A 17,064-nucleotide genomic window follows, 5' to 3' on the forward strand; every position below is an offset into this window, starting at 1 on the left:
ATATTAAATGTTTTTCATAGCACTTTGATTTTTTTTTCTTTTTTAATTTAAATAAGCAACTCAGTGAATTTTTTTGTTATTGACCCTTTCTTCCTTCATTTTTTTTTTTGTTTGTTTGTTTGTTTTTGAGGCAGGGTCTCTGTAGCTTTGGTTCCTGTCCTGGAACTAGCTCTTGTAGACCAGGCTGGCCTCAAACTCACAGAGATCCTCCTGCCTCTGCCTCCTGAGTGCTGGGATTAAAGGTGTGCACCACCACTGCCCGGCTCTTCCTTCCTTTCTTTCTGACAAGGTCTGTATGGCCCATGCTGTCCTGAAACTCACTATGTTCATATAGTCAAGTATGACGTTGGTCTCCTGGTCTTCTTGCCTCCTCCCATGTGCTGAGATTACAGGCATGTACAGCCATGTGTCCCCCATAACTGGACCATATTATAAGAGTAAAAAACTCTGTAAAGACTTTGCAATTCATAACAGGTAATGGCTTTGAGGTAGTGTAGCATGACGCCGTGCAGAGCTGCACGTGCTCAGAAACAGGGCATGGTGCAACCCTCGGGCACTGACAAAAACAACTCTGATTTGATTTTCATTTGATTTTGGATTAGGTGTTGGTCACACTAACACCTTCAGAAACCTTTCAATATTGCTGAATTCTTTGTGAGCCCCACACTTAAACACCTTGTGGCACCTCCATCCAGTGTAAGAAGCTGTACTGTAAAACACACAGACTCTGATTGGATGTTATTTCTAATTAAACACCTTACGGCACCTCCATCCAGTGTAAGACGCTGTACTGTAAAACACACCGACTCTGATTGGATGTTATTTCTAATTGTTTCTTTCGCCTGTGTTGCCTGTTCTTCACATAGGGGAAGTGTTTGAAATTGAGGAGCACATCAGTGAGCGGCAGGCAGAAGTCTTGGCAGAGTTTGAAAGAAGAAAGAGAGCGCGGCAAATCAATGTCTCCACAGATGACTCAGAGGTCAAGGCTTGCCTTCGAGCCTTGGGAGAACCTATCACACTTTTTGGAGAGGGCCCTGCTGAACGAAGAGAAAGGTGTCCTTTATAATTACACTTTTTTTTAATTACAAGGTTCTAGTGTTATGGATTATAAAGAAGGTCCAGCTTTCCTATCCAACCTTTTCCTGCTCTAATATGAAGTTGTTTGAAATGCTGGGATTTGGTTTTGTTTTGTTTTCTAAGATGTGTTTTTAATTAGTAATTCTGTATGCATCTGTGTCTGGGAATGTGCACCTGAGTTCTGGTACCCTGGGAGTTCAGAAGAGGGTGCCATCCCCTGAGGCAGTTGTGACCTACCTTACATGGATTCTGGGAACCGAGCTTGGCTTCTCTGGAAGATCAGGAAGCACTCCTTGACTGCTGAGCCATATCCTCTGGCCCTGGTACACAATATTTCATACCTTGTAGTGCGTAAGTGCCATTTGTTCACAGAAGCCTTCCTCCTGTGAAGTAAGCCCCCGTTATTTCTGTCAAAGCCCTTTTAAAGGATATGTGTTAAAATCCTGTTTGTGTATGTGTGTGGACATGTATGTGCCTTCACACAAGTGTGGGGTCCTAGAACAACTTTGTTACCATGTGTCCCAGCAATTTGTCTCAAGGCAGCATGCTTGGCGGTGGGCACCGTTACATGCCAGCCTCCTCACCAGCCTGGCTGTGTGTTTGCTGTTTGTCTCTCTCACCTGCCAAGTGCTTTGTATTGTATGAAGTATTGTTCTTGGTCATTGTGTCCCAACTTCCACGACCTTAACTCATGTCTGCCATGGTGACTTGGGCTTACTGTGACACTGACTTCCGGCTTTCTCCCCTTATTCTTCCTCTCCCACTCACTGCCTTAGCCCTCTCGCTGCGCACCCTCCTGTGGATACTACGAATAGCTCTGGGCCACGGGCCCCCACTTGAATTCTGGCTTTGGCAATCACCAGACCTCCTGTGTTCCATATTCCAGCTCCACTGAGCCATTGCAGAGCTAAACTCAACCTGTTTTCCTTTACATTTCTTTAACCCTCTGCCTCAACTGGCATTTTTGTGTTTTGACTCTTTGGCCCGAACAAGCACTGGACAACACCTTTTCTGTAAGGCCTCTCTGCTATCTGCCCCACACTCTTCCATATTGCTTTCACATCCTGCTCACCACTGCCCAGATCTGGTGTGATGTGCTGTACTCTGCAGTCCTTTCAGAACTATTCCTTAGTTTTAGTTTTGCTGCTGTTGCTTTGAGACAGGGTCTCGCTCTATAGCCTTGGCGGACCTGGAGCTTACCATCACACTTGTCTTTTAATTTTTATTTTTCTGTAACAAGAGCTCAGTTACAGTATGGCCCTGACTGGCCTGGAACTCACTTTGCAGACCAGGCTAGCCTAGAATTTAGGACGACCCACCTACCTCTACCTCCAAGTGCTGGGGTTAAAAGTATATGCCATCAAGCCTAGTTCCTTTAGAACTGTTCTCCGTTCCCCAGCCCCCGAGACAAGGTTTCTCTATGTGACACTGGCTGTCCTGGGACTCGCTTTGTAGACCATTCAGAGACCCACCTGCCTCTGCCTTCCGAGTGCTGGAATAAAAGGCATGCACTGGGGGTTGGAGAGATGGTTCCGTGGTTAAGAACACTAGCTGTTCTTGCAGAACCTGGGTTCAGTTCCCAGCAACCACATGGTGTCTCAAAGTCTAGTTCCAGGGAATCTGATACCTTCTTAGAACCCCCACAGGGACTGGGTACATGGGTGCCAATTAGACATAGGTGGAGGTAAAATATTCATACAATAAAGATAAGTAGGCCAGACGGTGGTGGCACACGCCTTTAATCCCAGCACTCGGGATGCAGAGACAGACAGGCAGTTCTCTGTGAGTTTGAGGCCAGCCTGGTCTACAGACCAAGTTCTAGTACAGGCTCTAAAAAGCTACAGAGAAACCCTGTCTTGAAACCGCCGCCTTAACGAAAGTATATTTACTAAAATAGAATAGAATAAACTATTCTTAGTCGCTCCATATACCAGCCCGAATCAGCGCCCTGCACATCATGGCGTTAGTGGGTTCAGCTGTCCTTAAAGACTAAGTGGCAGCCGTGCATAGGCCAGTTGACTCTAAGTGGAAGAGAATCATTGCTAATAGCTGCATTTCAGGAGCCTTCAAATAAAGAAGAATGGAGGAGGTCTGAGAGGGGGCAGAATAAAGGGTGGACACCTTCCTGTTTGCTGCGGTCTCGCCTTTTTCCTGTTTCCTCTCATCCATAGTCATCTGATGCCCAAAAATATTGACTTGGAAAATGCCAGAAGTAAAGTAAACGCTTTTTAAATTTTAAATTGCACACCCTTCTGAGTGATGTACTGAAATCTCTTTGTCTGCTATATCCTTATATCTGTGCAGTAGAATAAGGTATTTTGAGAGTGAGAAAGAAAACAGACTCTGTAAACATAATCTTAAAAATCTGGATTTTTTTTTTTTTTGGTTATTTTCGAGACAGGGTTTCTCTGTGGTTTTGGAGCCTGTCCTGGAACTAGCTCTTGTAGACCAGGCTGGTCTCGAACTCACAGAGATCCGCCTGCCTCTGCCTCCCAAGCGCTGGGATTAAAGGCGTGCGCCTCCACCGCCCTGCTAAAACTCTGGGTTTTTGTTACTGTCATTTTACCTTGCCTAATTTATGAACTAAACTTTGCCCTAATAATATATGAGCCTGGAAACACACACAATATGGATAAAGTTTATTGCTCCCAGTGGTTGTAGGCATTCAGGGATCTTGACACGTCTCTCACTAGTGGTGTTGGAATCCTACTGAACCCTTTTGACACTTCATGCATATTGATTTCGGACCTTTTTTGTTACAGGTTAAGAAATATCCTCTCAGTGGTTGGAACTGATGCCTTAAAAAAGACTAAAAAAGATGATGAGAAATCTAAGAAATCAAAAGAAGAGGTAAAATGTGAAGAAATTGGAGACTAGGTCTTTCCAGTGCTGTGCTTTGCTAGGATGAAGAGAGGTATCTACAGGTTCTACCATCTGGGAATGGTTGATCTCAAGAATTGGTAATTCTTATATGACTGTGAATGGCATAAGTTAGTTCTCCATTCATGAAGGCACCATGGCACTCTTGATGTGACTCAATAAGAAATCAGAAACTGCCAGGCGATGGCACACGCCTTTAATCCCAGCACTCAGGATGCAGAGGCAGGCGGATCTCTGTGAGTTTGAGGCCAGTCTGGTCTACAGAGCTAGTTCCAGGTCAGTCAAGGCTACACAGAGAAACCCTGTCTCGGAAAGGGAAAAAAAGTAGGGGGCTAGAAAGAGCTCAGCCCTTCATAGTGTGCGCTGATCTTCAAGATCCCAGCAGTGCACCGCTGCTAAGCAATCTGCTGTGGTCCTCTGGCCTCCATGGCACCTGCATTCACATACACGGCCCCCATATAGACACATAACACAGTTAAACCATTCTCTTTTTTATTTTTTTCTTTTTTGGTTTTTCAAGACAGGGTTTCTCTGTAGCTTTGGAGCCTGTCCTGGAACTCCCTTTGTAGACCAGGCTGGACTCGAACTTACAGAGATCCGCCTGCCTCTGCCTCCCAAGTGCTGGGATTAAAGGCATGCGCCACCACCGCCCGGCTTCCCATTCTCTTTTTTAAAGAAAGCCAAGTAGTTAATAAAAAGGACATGTGCCTGCTTCATTCTGTTACTGAGCCAATTCACTTTCTTTGTGAGCAGTTACAGTTAGAACGGCTATGGGGAGAGCAGGTACGCTGTAGACCTAATGTCTCTTCTGTTACTTCCTGTTTTGTATCAGCAAACCTGGTACCATGAAGGACCAAATGCAGACCTAATGTCTCTTCTGTTACTTCCTGTTTAGTATCAACAAATCTGGTACCATGAAGGACCAAATGCAGACCTAATGTCTCTTCTGTTACTTCCTGTTTAGTATCAAAAAACCTGGTACCATGAAGGACCAAATGCAGACCTAATGTCTCTTCTGTTACTTCCTGTTTAGTATCAACAAACCTGGTACCATGAAGGACCAAATAGCCTAAAGGTGGCCAGACTGTGGATTGCTAATTATTCACTCCCCAGGTAAGCAAAGGTCCAGGAGAAAGAAGTCTGTCATTTCATGGGTGAGGACAGACTATGATGGTAGTGTTAATTGTGTGGGATTTAGAAGTAGAGAGTGGACAGACCCTTGTTGGTAGCTCCTTCAGTGATGATGTTTATGGATCACAGAGCAATGAAACGCTTGGAAGAGGCCCGTCTCCATAAGGAGATTCCTGAGACAACCAGAACCTCCCAGATGCAAGAGCTGCACAAATCTCTCCGGGTAAGGAAGGTGCTCTTCGCTGTCGTCCAGTCTCTTACCTTACTAGAGATTGTTTGGGCCCCATCCACAGCTGTGGTGACAAGGACATTCTGTGCTTTGTGCTCACGGAGACCAGTGCTTCTGCTCTTGGCTGCTCCCTTCTAATAGAGCTGTGCTCTGCTTTTCTCTGTAGATTTTGTTTGTGTTTAGCTGACATAAAGCTAAAGAGGCACCTGGCAATGGTGGCTCACACCTTTCATCCCAGCACTCGGGAGGGAGAGGCAGTGGATCTCTGAGATTGAGTTCAGCCTGGTTTACAAAGTTCCAGGACAACCAAGGTTACCAAGGTTGGGGAGCGGGAGTGTGGCGGATAATGAAGCTATGATAAACAAGTGGCCTTCCAGATAAGCCTTGATTCTATTCTTTCCATTCTTTCATCAACATTAGTGCCATCTAACAACAGGCACGCATAAAAAATCTGGAGGTGGGTTAAACTGAGAGGTTGTTACTTCTGCCTCCTCCTTGCTCCCATATCCCCAATCTCCATTTTTTCCCAAAAGTAGAAAAGCCAAAGAACTCTTTGATTAGCCTTTTAAGTGATCACCTTTTTTGTTGTTGCTGCTTTTTAGTCTTTGAATAATTTCTGCAGTCAGATTGGAGACGACCGGCCGATCTCCTACTGCCACTTTAGCCCCGATTCTAAAATGCTAGCCACAGCGTGTTGGTAAGTTTCACTTTACAGTAACATTTTCCTAAATTGTGCATGGATTCTGAAAGAAGAATGTCTTTGTCGCAGATATCTTTCCTCTGTCCTCTTCTCCTGCTTCTCATGAGGCGGGTATCATGGCTCTGCCCGCTTCTGTGCTTCCACAGATCTTCTGTTTGGGTGTTGACTACTCCTGAAGGTCCCCAGAGATCCATGGCATGTAATGTCTATCCCGTTCTTCCTCTGCTGTTTTGGAGTAGTTCATAGGGGAATTTTATAAACCAAGTATATATTTTCACGTCTTAGTCCAGCTGTGGTCTCACTGAGGCAGGCAGTTCTTGGGAGCCTCGGTGCCTTTGTCTGTACTGTTGGTACAGTAGCTAATACTTGTCATGCATTTGGTAAGAACTTGGTAAGTGTTAATTATTAGTCTTATCTTTGTACATATTACCACATATACAGGAAAGTTGGGGTGCTAGGGTGTTTGTCTGTGTGTTGTGTGTTCATGTGGGCATATGCACATGTGTGTGCATGTGGAGACCAGAGGCCAGTATCGGATGTTTCTTCCTTCCTTTCCCAATTGCTCTCCACTTTATTTTGAAACAGGGTCCCTTACTGAATTGGAATTATCACTTCCCCGAGACTGACCAGTCCATGAGCCCATCCCAGTGTTGAGGTTCTGGACATTATACACTGAACTATGAGTGCTGGGAACCTAGACTCAGATCCTCGTGTTTGCATACCAAGCACTTTATTGAGTATGTGAGCCAATTCCTGAGCCCTGGTTTACTTTATTTTTGCTTTTTGTTCTGGATCATAGCTATCTGAGAAAGAAGAAACTTAATCCTAACTACAGTAGGCAGAAGTGAAGCTCTGGCTCAGGAGAAAGCTGAAGGCTAAAGTACTTGGTAGATGGCAAAATACTGCTCAGATTTCAGGTCCAATTTAATTTTTCTCCCTTCCCTTGCAAGTTGACCTGTACATTTGGAACAGCAGCTTGCATGCCGTGATAGTCTGAGGAGGCCACTGGTTCCCAGGAGCTGCTATAGCCCTCTTTTCAACAAGCCTGTGCTTTTCTGTTGGCCACTGTCGAATTTATGGGGCAAGACAACACTGTCTTTCAGTGATACTATGAACGTGCATTTCCTTCCCAAACCAACCCTAACTGAGGTGCTTTCCTTTGTGTTTGGTAGGAGTGGGCTCTGCAAGCTCTGGTCTGTGCCTGACTGCAACCTCCTTCACACTCTTCGAGGTGAGTTACTATCTCAGAAAACTGTTAAAGAACCCAGGTACAGTAGACATCACTCTTCTGTGTGTATACACGTGGGTATGTACTCTGTGTACATATATAAGTGCCAGCAGAGACCAGATGACGGAGCCACCTGATGTGGGTTCTGGTGAGTTATTTCTCCAGCCTATGCATTGCATTTTGATTTGAGTGGATGTGTGTGGCTTTCTCTCCCCACAACACTAGAAAACAATGACTTCACATGCATGCAGTCTGTCATCCTGTCCACCCACATTGGCTTTTACCGCATCTAAATTAAAAAACACAAAATTTTTTGTGTTTTGCTTTTTGATTTGGTTTAGTCTTTTGAGAATGGAATCTTACTCTGTTTCCCAGGCTGGCTTTCAATTCAGTATCTTCCTGCCTCCCAAGTGCTGGAATTACAGATATAGTCCACTATGCCATTTTTTGCCCCCCGCCCCCCCCCAATTAAAAACAAAAATACAATTTGAGTATTTGTTTAAAGCAGTTCCTCTGGGGCTGGAGAGATGATTCAGCAGCTAGAACATTCTTCACAGAGGCCCTGAACCCACTGCAGATGGCTTGCAACTGTCTGATTCTGGCTCCAAGAGATCCAGAGACCTCAGTAGGCACCACTCGTGTGCACATACTCACACATATACATAATTTTAAAACCTTTTTGTTTTGTTTTTTGAGACAGGGTTTCTTTGTAGCTTTTCAGCCTGTCCTGGAACACACTGTGTAGACCAGGCTGGCTTAGAACTCATGGAGATCCTACTATCTCTGCCTCCCGAGTGCTGGGATTAAAGGTGTGCACCACCACCACCCAGCCTAAATCTTAAAAATAAAAAATAAATAGCTGGGCATGGTGGCACATAGCTTTAATCTTAGCACTCAGGAGGCAGCAGTAGATAGATCTTTGTAAATTCAAGGCCAGCCACGAGTGTACAGAGTCTTTTTTTAGTAGTTGACTATCACTTTAATACTGTTTGTTCACATTCCTTAGTGTAAGAACCCTCTGACTCTGCTCTCCTATATCTCTTTAGGCCATAACACAAATGTAGGAGCAATTGTATTCCACCCTAAATCCACTGTCTCATTGGACCAAAAGGATGTCAACTTGGCCTCTTGTGCTGCTGATGGTTCTGTGAAGCTTTGGAGTCTGGACAGGTGATTATTACCATTCTGCAGTCCCCAGTGCCATCCCTAAAGGAGACAGGCAGTCTGCTAGCCCTTAGGTTTAAAATGGGACATTTAACCCCAGACACGCTCCAGGAGTCCAGGAAACTCACTGAAAATAGAAGATGTCTTCTCATAGACTTTTTTTTTGTTCTCAGAAGGTGTGCTGGGATTTTCTTTCCTCACTTGCTTTGGCCTTCAGTTTTTGCATTTAGCATAGTAGTCACTGATTCCCAGCTCCCGTTATTGTAAACAACCCAAGTTAACCTACATGGTATGTTAGCATTGGTGGAATGCAGTTTTGTAGGCTCCTGAATCTATGCACACAGCCACAGAGGAGAGGCAAGTGAGGTTTGTCTGGCAGTACAGGCCACTGGTGTCATCCTCTATCTGGGGTGTATTTTCCAACTACAGCATTTTCTTTTTCATGTGGGCATGTGGGTGATTTTACTAGTCCTCTCAAAATTTTAGAAGCATACTGCGATCTGAAAGACATTTGAATGCTCATTTTTTCTTTCCTAGAGAAAGCATGGCAAGGTTTTATTTCAGAATTTTCCAAAGCACTAATTAGCATCTGCCGTCTTTGCCAGATAGGATCTCAGCAACTAGCATGGCAAGTTTTAATTGGCTTTTGTAGTATTTAGCAATGCTGTCTCCATAGGGCACTGTTTGGGTCTGTGTGTGCTTATTGGCAGCGCTCCTTCTAATTGCCCTCTCTGGGCTCGTGTTTATTTCCTCTCTGGTGTTCCAGCCTCTCTGTTGTTCCTAGGTAGTAGAAATTAGTGGCCTCCTAGCTTAGGAGTTCTTTTTATTTGTATCTTTGAACAGACTAAGGGTTAGGTAAGATTATTTGGGACCCATTGAACCAAAACTGATTTCAGTATTCATACCTCTACCAAAGTATGTTTTCCTTTTTGAATTTATGCACTACTTTGATGCAGTGAATCTGTTCTGCTCATTGCTCTGAAGAACGTTTGTTCTCTAATCCTCAGTAGAGAATTTATTGACACAATGAATTGAGATAGTGATCACTTTGCCCTGTGGTCACAGAACCTTAATAGCTTACATTTGTAGTAATATGAGCGGCAGCAGGGCTGCGTCCCCAACACCCCAGCCGCCTGCTCGGCTAGCTTATGCCCCGAAATAATTACACGGACACTGTATTCTTTTAATCACTGCTTGGCCCTTTAGCCCTAACCCTTACTGGCTAATTCTGATATCCCGATCAACCCATCTCTAACAATCTGTGAGCACCGGTCTTACCGGGAAGATTCTAGTTCAGAGCTTCATCGCGTGTGTCTGCCCAGGAGCCGGGAACATGGCGTCTCTCGTGAGGCGTCTGCTCCCGAGAGGAGAGCTGTCGAGTCTGAGCTCACTTCCTCTTCCTCCCGGCATTCTGTTCTGTTTACTCCACCTACCTATGTCCTAACCAATAAAATGGGCCGAGGCAGTTCCTTTATTAGCCAATGACCTTCCTCCATCATACATTCTTGTTTTCCTTAAGGTTGTAAGCATTAAAGGTGCAGTTACAGGCAGCACAGAGCCTTGTGCAGGTGCTGCCAGCCCTGTGCTGCAGTGTAGCGCACACGTGGTGATAGCTGTGGACAAGCAACAGCGAGTGTATCTGCACAGCAGCAAATAAACTGAATGGGCCGTGCGTGGCTCCAAGGTGTCTAACCCCTATATGTATTTTATGCCTTTCAGCGATGAGCCAGTGGCAGATATTGAAGGCCATACGGTGCGTGTGGCTCGGGTAATGTGGCATCCGTCAGGGCGTTTCCTGGGCACGACCTGGTAAGCCATACGTTAGTGTCCACTTTGTTCGAGCTGTTGGTTTTGATAATCCTTTTCAGTTATCTGCCAGGTAAATATTTAGAGCAAGGATCTTAAATTAAAACATTCTCAAACTTCAGTGTCAGAATCAGAAAAAATTCAAAAAATAGTCCGGGCAGAGTACATTTACTTTAAATCTCACTGAATGTGCAGCACATTATAGTGAAACTCAGCAGGCTAAAGCAAGAGTGTCACAGCCTTGGGGCCAGACTGGGCTACATAGCAAGACTTAATAAATAAATAAAGCAGAGTTGGGCAGTGGTAGCTCACGCCTTTTATCCCAGCACTCAGGAGGCAGAGACAGGTAGATCTCTATGAGTTTGAGGCCAGCTTTATCTACTGAACAAATTCAGGACAGCCAGGGCTACACAGAAACCCTATCTTGAAACACTAATAGAGAAGATTTCTCTGTGCCAACTGTTGACTTCTTTTTCTGGTTCTGTAAGTTTAGTGAGGCTTAGTTCTATTAAAAATATTTTTCTTTGAGGTTTAAGTAACATGCAATAGAATGGATTGTTTTATTATACAAGTCAACCTTGACAAGTGTATACTGCTTATAATCCACACCGTCACTGCCCCTTCCTACTCTCCCCTTCCAAAGTAGCCTCTGACTTGATCTGTTCATTCTGCCTGTTTATACCCAACTGTGCTGTTAAGCTCAGCTCTGTGTCTGTGCCAGTTTATGCATTCTCCTGTTGGTGGACACATGGGTGTTGTTCTAGATTGTGGCTAGTTGAGATAAAGCTATTATAAATACTTTTTCTTTTAATGTATGTTTGTGTGCCTCGTGCCCACAGAGGCCAGAAAGGGCCATTGGATCCCCTACAATGAGAGTTATACAAGGTCAGGAACTTTTGCTGGGTGCTGGGAATCAGACCTTGTCCTCTGGGAGAGTAACCCATGCTCTTAACCACTGAACCATCTCTTCATCCCTAGCTATAAATATCCTTATTGAAGCTTTTTATGTTTTTTTTTTCTGCTTTCTCTTGGGTAAATACCTAGGAGTACAAATGCTAGTTCATAGAGTGGATTTATATTTAGCTTTATAAAAATATTTAGGCAAGGGCTAGAGAGATGGCTCAGTGGTTAAAGCATTGACAGCTCTTCCAGAGGTCAACTCCCAACAACCACATAATGGCTCATAGCCATTTATGATGGGATTTGATGCCCTCTTCTGGCATGTAGGTGTACCTGCAGATAGAACACCATATACATAAGATAAATAAATATTTTTTAAAAAAATTCAGGCAAGCTGGGTTCAGTGCCATATGCTTTTACAGTCCCAAGTCTCAGCAGGAGGGCCTCAAGTTTGAGTCCAGCATGGGCTTCATAGTAGGGCCCGCTCCCCAGAATAAACGATGGGCTGAATTCTGGCTGCTCTGTTCTGTAGCTCTGTCAAGCTTCCTGTCTCAGCCACTGTAGCTGGCACCTTACGTTAGTGACAGCGGCAGGCTTTTGCCATGTGCTTGTGAGTCATGTGCGTGCCTTCTTTGGTGTAGGGTCCACTCTTTGCTTTGCCCTTCTTGAGGTTATTTTTTCTCTATTTGTACCACCATGTGGAAATCACTGAAGATTTCTATTAAAATTGCTGTAGAACCCTTGTGAACCCTACTCATGAATATTTGGGTCTATTCTGTATCTGCTCTATTTGTCTGTCTAGATTTTTTATACCAATATCCAGTTGAGACTCTAGTAAATAATACAAGTGCTTGCTTGGTGGATGAAAGGATATAACAATGGAATTGGGGGGGACGGACAGTTCAGTCTTTGCTGGGCTGTTTCTCAAGAATTTTGTTTTTTGTTTGTGCTGGTGACTGAACCCAGGGCCCTGCACATATCAGGCAAGCCCTACCCTCCTACTCTTGAGCCCCTAACCCTAAACCAGGGAGTTCTTTTTTGTTTTGGTTTGATTTTCGAGACAGGATTTCTCTGGCTTTGGGGCCTGTCCGGAACTCAGAGATCTGCCTGCCTCTGCCTCCCAAGCTAGGATTAAAGGTGTGCACTGCCACTGCCCAGCTAGGGAGTTCTTTTTTAATAGCCACTAAAGCAAAGTATAGAATGTTCTTGTTCTCCCGGTTGTCATTTAAGACATACAGGCTTGAATGGTGGGGCATTGTTTATGCCAGAAAGGAATTTCTTGTTAATATGATTGAATGAACAGTTTGAAGAACATGAGCTAAGCTACAGTTTTTATAGTGCCTTGAATATAGACAAAGTATCGGTTTGCTCCTTGATTATTGGTATAATTTCTTTGATTTATTTTTAGTTATGACCGTTCATGGCGCTTGTGGGATTTAGACGCTCAAGAGGAGATCCTGCATCAGGAAGGCCACAGCATGGGTGTGTATGACATTGCCTTCCATCAAGATGGCTCTTTGGCTGGCACTGGGTAAGACTTCCTCCACAAAGCAAGGGGATGGGCAGGTCAGTAGTGTCACCTCTTAGGCATCCCTGCTTCCCTGTGGAACTGGATTCTGAGTATTCACATATATGTTGTTTCTTCAGGGGACTGGATGCATTTGGTCGAGTTTGGGACCTGCGCACAGGACGGTGCATTATGTTCCTAGAAGGCCACCTTAAAGAAATCTATGGAATAAATTTCTCCCCCAATGGGTAAAGCACATTCAGTGAATGGGAAGGGTTCTGGTCAGATAGTACTCTTTGTTTCTAACTATGATACTTCTGATCCACAGCTACCACATTGCAACTGGCAGCGGTGACAACACCTGCAAAGTATGGGATCTTCGACAGCGACGTTGTGTCTACACCATCCCTGCCCATCAGAATTTAGTGACTGGTGTCAAGTTTGAGCGTAAGCTTTGCTCTTGTCTCAGCTTTAACACCAGACACTTCGTGGAATATATGCCCAGGCATTGGACTTAGAAATGGAACCTCTATTAAAGAAGCAAATTTTAATTACCTCCCTCTGCCATACCTATAGACAAAACTGTGGCAAAGCTTGCTTCTTGAGGCAAAGACTTCTGTGAAGGCTCTGTTTCATTTTGTCCTCCATGGACAGGCAGGCAGTGTCCACCAGAGAAGGATCACATAGCCTTCATACCATTATTGGGTATTCTCAGTCTCCTTATGACTGTCCCTTACCTGGGAGGCCCCCTAGAAATGTAGAATCTATGTGTTAGGTTTATCTGAATGCAGACATAACCTTTCTTTCAAATTAGTTTTGGCAGATTTTTGTGCTTTTGTGTTTTTAAGATCTTTTTGAATGCTTAAATCTCTCGTGCTTGCTCTATTTCTCCCACAGCAATCCACGGAGACTTCCTGCTCACAGGTGCCTATGATAACACAGCCAAGATCTGGACCCATCCAGGCTGGTCCCCGCTGAAGACTTTGGCTGGTCATGAGGGCAAAGTAATGGGCCTCGACATTTCTTCTGATGGGCAACTCATAGCCACTTGCTCGTATGACAGGACCTTCAAACTCTGGATGGCAGAGTAGGCAAGACAATGGAAGGACTCGGGCCTTGTCCTCTCACCAAGGAGCCATTTTCCTCAGAGGAAAGAATTGTGCTGTGTTCTATCATGTTTTCTGCCAAATACCATGTGTAGGATTGGGTTTTCACATCAGCCCCACTCTGAGTAGGCCAGCCTCTAGGTGATGGCAAATCCTTCATGATTAGAAAGCAATCCTTGTCTCAGGTTCTGCCATGAACTTTGTAGACATTGTTTCGACTTCATCGCTTTTGGATGCCCTCCCACCTCTGTCAGTGTTCAGGACTGCGACTATTCTTTCATTTTTAAAATTTTTTTATTTGGCATTTTGAGACAGGTCTGTCTCTCTAGCCCTGACTGTCCTGAAACTTGGTGTATATGTCAGGAGGCTTCACATTGTAAGTGACCCTCCCGCCTCTGCCTTCCGAGTGGTGGCATTACTGAGATGTGCTGCCCGGCTGACAGCTGGGTTTGTACTGCTTGAAACATGGCTCTCTGTAACATGGTTTGTGCTCCCTACTGATGCGACCCAGCAGGAAGATAGCCGAGCAGGGCCTGCGGGCAAGCTCCTCTCTTGCCCCTGAGAATGGGGTGTCGAGCAGTGAACTGCAGCAAGGATGGTTTGCTCTCTTCCCATGGAGCTTCCCGAGGGTGCCAACTGTATCCGCGACTCTGAATTGTGGCTGAAAACCTCTTCCATTTAAGGCTATTGTATCCATATTCAAAGGAGTTTTTATAAAACAAACATGATGTCCGTGGTACAGCTCCTTCCTGTTGACTGTTTAAAGGGTGTACTTTATGTATTAAAGGGTCCTTCATGTCACAGTAAATGGGGGGGAAATCGCTAGTCTATGTTTGGGCGCTCCAAACAAACTTGTTTTTTTATTATACACTTGCTGAGAGTAAAATCCTACCATAAAAATATCTTTGAAAGGATTATTTTCTAGTTCATCGTTTTATGAATCTTAACCCCAAAGAGGTCTTCTTTTTAGTTTTGAGATCTAGTGTAGTTTCAGGTATGAATTGTCTAATTTCTACCATCTTCACAGATTTTTATAGTGAATTTTTTAAGGGGGAAAGGTGTAGGTCTTTTTGACAGAGTCTTGCTCTGTAGGTCAGATTGGCCTCAGACTTCGTGCTCTTGCCTCTGCATCTCAGGGTCTGTGAATTGTAGGGACGGAGTCATTGGCCTGGGGAGCACTACCGTGAGCTCTGTCTGGGCTCCACAGTAAAGTTACATGGATTGCGCTGGCGTCCCCCCAGTATTCAGTACTGCGCTCTGTCAGCTTCCTGTTCGGTCCTGCTCCTCTGCAGGTTATGGATATGTAAGAGATGCAAGACATGTTTTGAGGCCTTTGTTTTGTTTTTTAAGTTTTGTTAAGTTTTTTACTATGTGTAGCCCTGGCCAACCTTGAACTTGGTGTATTTATTAGGCCAGGCTAGGCTCAAACTCAGTGATCCACCTGCATCTGTCTCGCAAGTGCAAGGATTAAAGAGGCATGCCCACTATGCCCGGCTAAACATATTATAATCTGATTCCAATTACAGCTAAAGGTGTTTTCTTTATAACTAAGCATCTCGGTCTACCTTCATTTGGAGCTTACCCTTAACCTCGTGTTTTCCCTTGATAGCGAACATGAAGAGTACCTTTTCTTCACTTCCCTGTAGTGTTGATAGAGTGATGAGACTGCTGTGCCGTCCCGAGATTTGGTTCCTCTGGGTTAAACCTGACTCGGACAACAAGTTTTGGTTGTTCAGGAGAGCGTTTGAGCTGAAAATGCACTATGTAAGCCTTAGGCAGAGCAAGTATCTGGAGCAGCAGCCATTGCTTCAACCAGGTGGTGGCAGGAGGCAGAGGCAGGTGGATCTCTGTGAGTTTGAGGCCAGCCTGCTCTACAGCGTGAGTTCCAATCCAGCACAGCCAATCTACACAGAGAAAGCCTGATCTAAATAAAGGATTGCTGAGATATATTCCCTTTTTATGGGCAAAACAGACTACAGTGACCTGCAAAATTATCCAGCTACTAAGTGGTGGAAGCATTTGAGACGGTGTGAAGTGATTTCCTAGTTATGTGGAGAATGTTGGCCATACGACAAGACCAGGACTGCACGTGTGGCCTGGCTGGTGGGTAGCCAGCATTTCCCCTTTCTTCCTCACACATGCTGCTGACAGATCACTCTGACTGAAGAATCCTGTCGTGTAGAACAGGCAGCCGCATGTCCATGTCCCTAACAAAAGCACACCCAAAGATGTTCCCATGTTTCAAGTGGGTGAGACTGCTAGTTAGGATTTGATTCAGAGATGTCCCCAGCACTGCTGTGTGCCATTAAACCTTCAGGACCTGGCTGTTGCAAACAGGCCATCAGTGAGGAGTCATTGAAAGCGATTAGCCCAGCTCCTGTTCCCAGCTGCCCTCTGCCTTCTGGTATGCTGTGGCAGGCATCAACAAACTCCCTCTGAAACCATGAGCCCAAATCAACCTCCCTTCAAGTTGTTTCTAATACTGTCACAGGGACATAAACACGACTAATACTACCCCAAGGTTAGAACTAATAAATGAAACGTAGGAGTGAACATCCTAAACATATTGTCCATTCTAACAAACGTACTGGTTTCAGAAGAGTCACCATCCTAAAGATGGTAGCTGGGTAACCCTGGCCTGAGCCTCAGTTCCATCACAATGAAGCTTCCTTGGACCAGGGCCTCTGGAGGAGGGAAAACGTTGCTGCTTGGGCCTTTGCCAGCTCCTCTGTCCCTGTCCCACTTAGCTCAGAGAATATGGTGAGATAGTTGCCTAACTTACTTGCCACAAAGTTAAAAGTATGTAGAGAAATGAAGTCAGTGGGAGATGTGAGCCTCAGCACCAGTGCGGGCTCAGTGCCTTGGGCGCTGGTCTGTTTCGTAATGGAGGACTTTTCCTCTGCATTGGAGCTGGAAACTATCTGGATTACTAAATCTAAGTGACTATTTTATAGTATCTTGTACCTTGCCCCCTAAGGAATTTATAAATAAATGATACTTCTGCAAAGATATTTAGAGCAAATAAAACTGACTCAAGCTCTGATCTCTGATTGTGGGACTGCTTCAAAGCCTGGAGCCAGAACATGTTCAAATCAGAGGAGCAGCAGCCACACACGGTGTGGCCGTCTGTCCAGCAGCAGCTGGTCTGGCTGGGTGACCCCTGTGCCCCAGGCTGCTCAGCCTGAGGTGCAGCTGAGGCCTCTCGGGCCCCGGGCTCTCACCAGCTGGCCCGCATGCCTTCCCTTCAATGGGGGGCCACCTGCCACCCCAGGAACAGTCTATCCTCTCTCAGCCTCTGACCAATAAATGGTTGTGGAAGGAAGAAACCAATGAATT

General features: G+C 45.0%; 1 protein-coding gene across 1 annotated transcript in view; it reads left to right on the plus strand.

The window, feature by feature from the left end:
- Positions 1-14,630, plus strand: part of Prpf4 (pre-mRNA splicing tri-snRNP complex factor PRPF4) — an 18,655-nt gene extending 4,025 nt beyond the window's left edge. Inside the window, exons 3-14 of the mRNA XM_075944842.1 lie at positions 867-1,053; positions 3,840-3,927; positions 4,991-5,070; positions 5,218-5,311; positions 5,920-6,014; positions 7,190-7,248; positions 8,292-8,415; positions 10,129-10,218; positions 12,524-12,646; positions 12,763-12,870; positions 12,951-13,069; positions 13,520-14,630. Coding sequence (XP_075800957.1) covers positions 867-1,053; positions 3,840-3,927; positions 4,991-5,070; positions 5,218-5,311; positions 5,920-6,014; positions 7,190-7,248; positions 8,292-8,415; positions 10,129-10,218; positions 12,524-12,646; positions 12,763-12,870; positions 12,951-13,069; positions 13,520-13,713 — 1,361 coding nt within the window. The 3' untranslated portion in view covers positions 13,714-14,630. The remainder of the gene's footprint in view (positions 1-866; positions 1,054-3,839; positions 3,928-4,990; positions 5,071-5,217; positions 5,312-5,919; positions 6,015-7,189; positions 7,249-8,291; positions 8,416-10,128; positions 10,219-12,523; positions 12,647-12,762; positions 12,871-12,950; positions 13,070-13,519) is intronic.
- Positions 14,631-17,064: the final 2,434 nt, after the last annotated feature.

Source organism: Microtus pennsylvanicus, chromosome 13, assembly GCF_037038515.1.
Source record: "Microtus pennsylvanicus isolate mMicPen1 chromosome 13, mMicPen1.hap1, whole genome shotgun sequence".
Classification (NCBI taxonomy): domain Eukaryota; kingdom Metazoa; phylum Chordata; class Mammalia; order Rodentia; family Cricetidae; genus Microtus; species Microtus pennsylvanicus.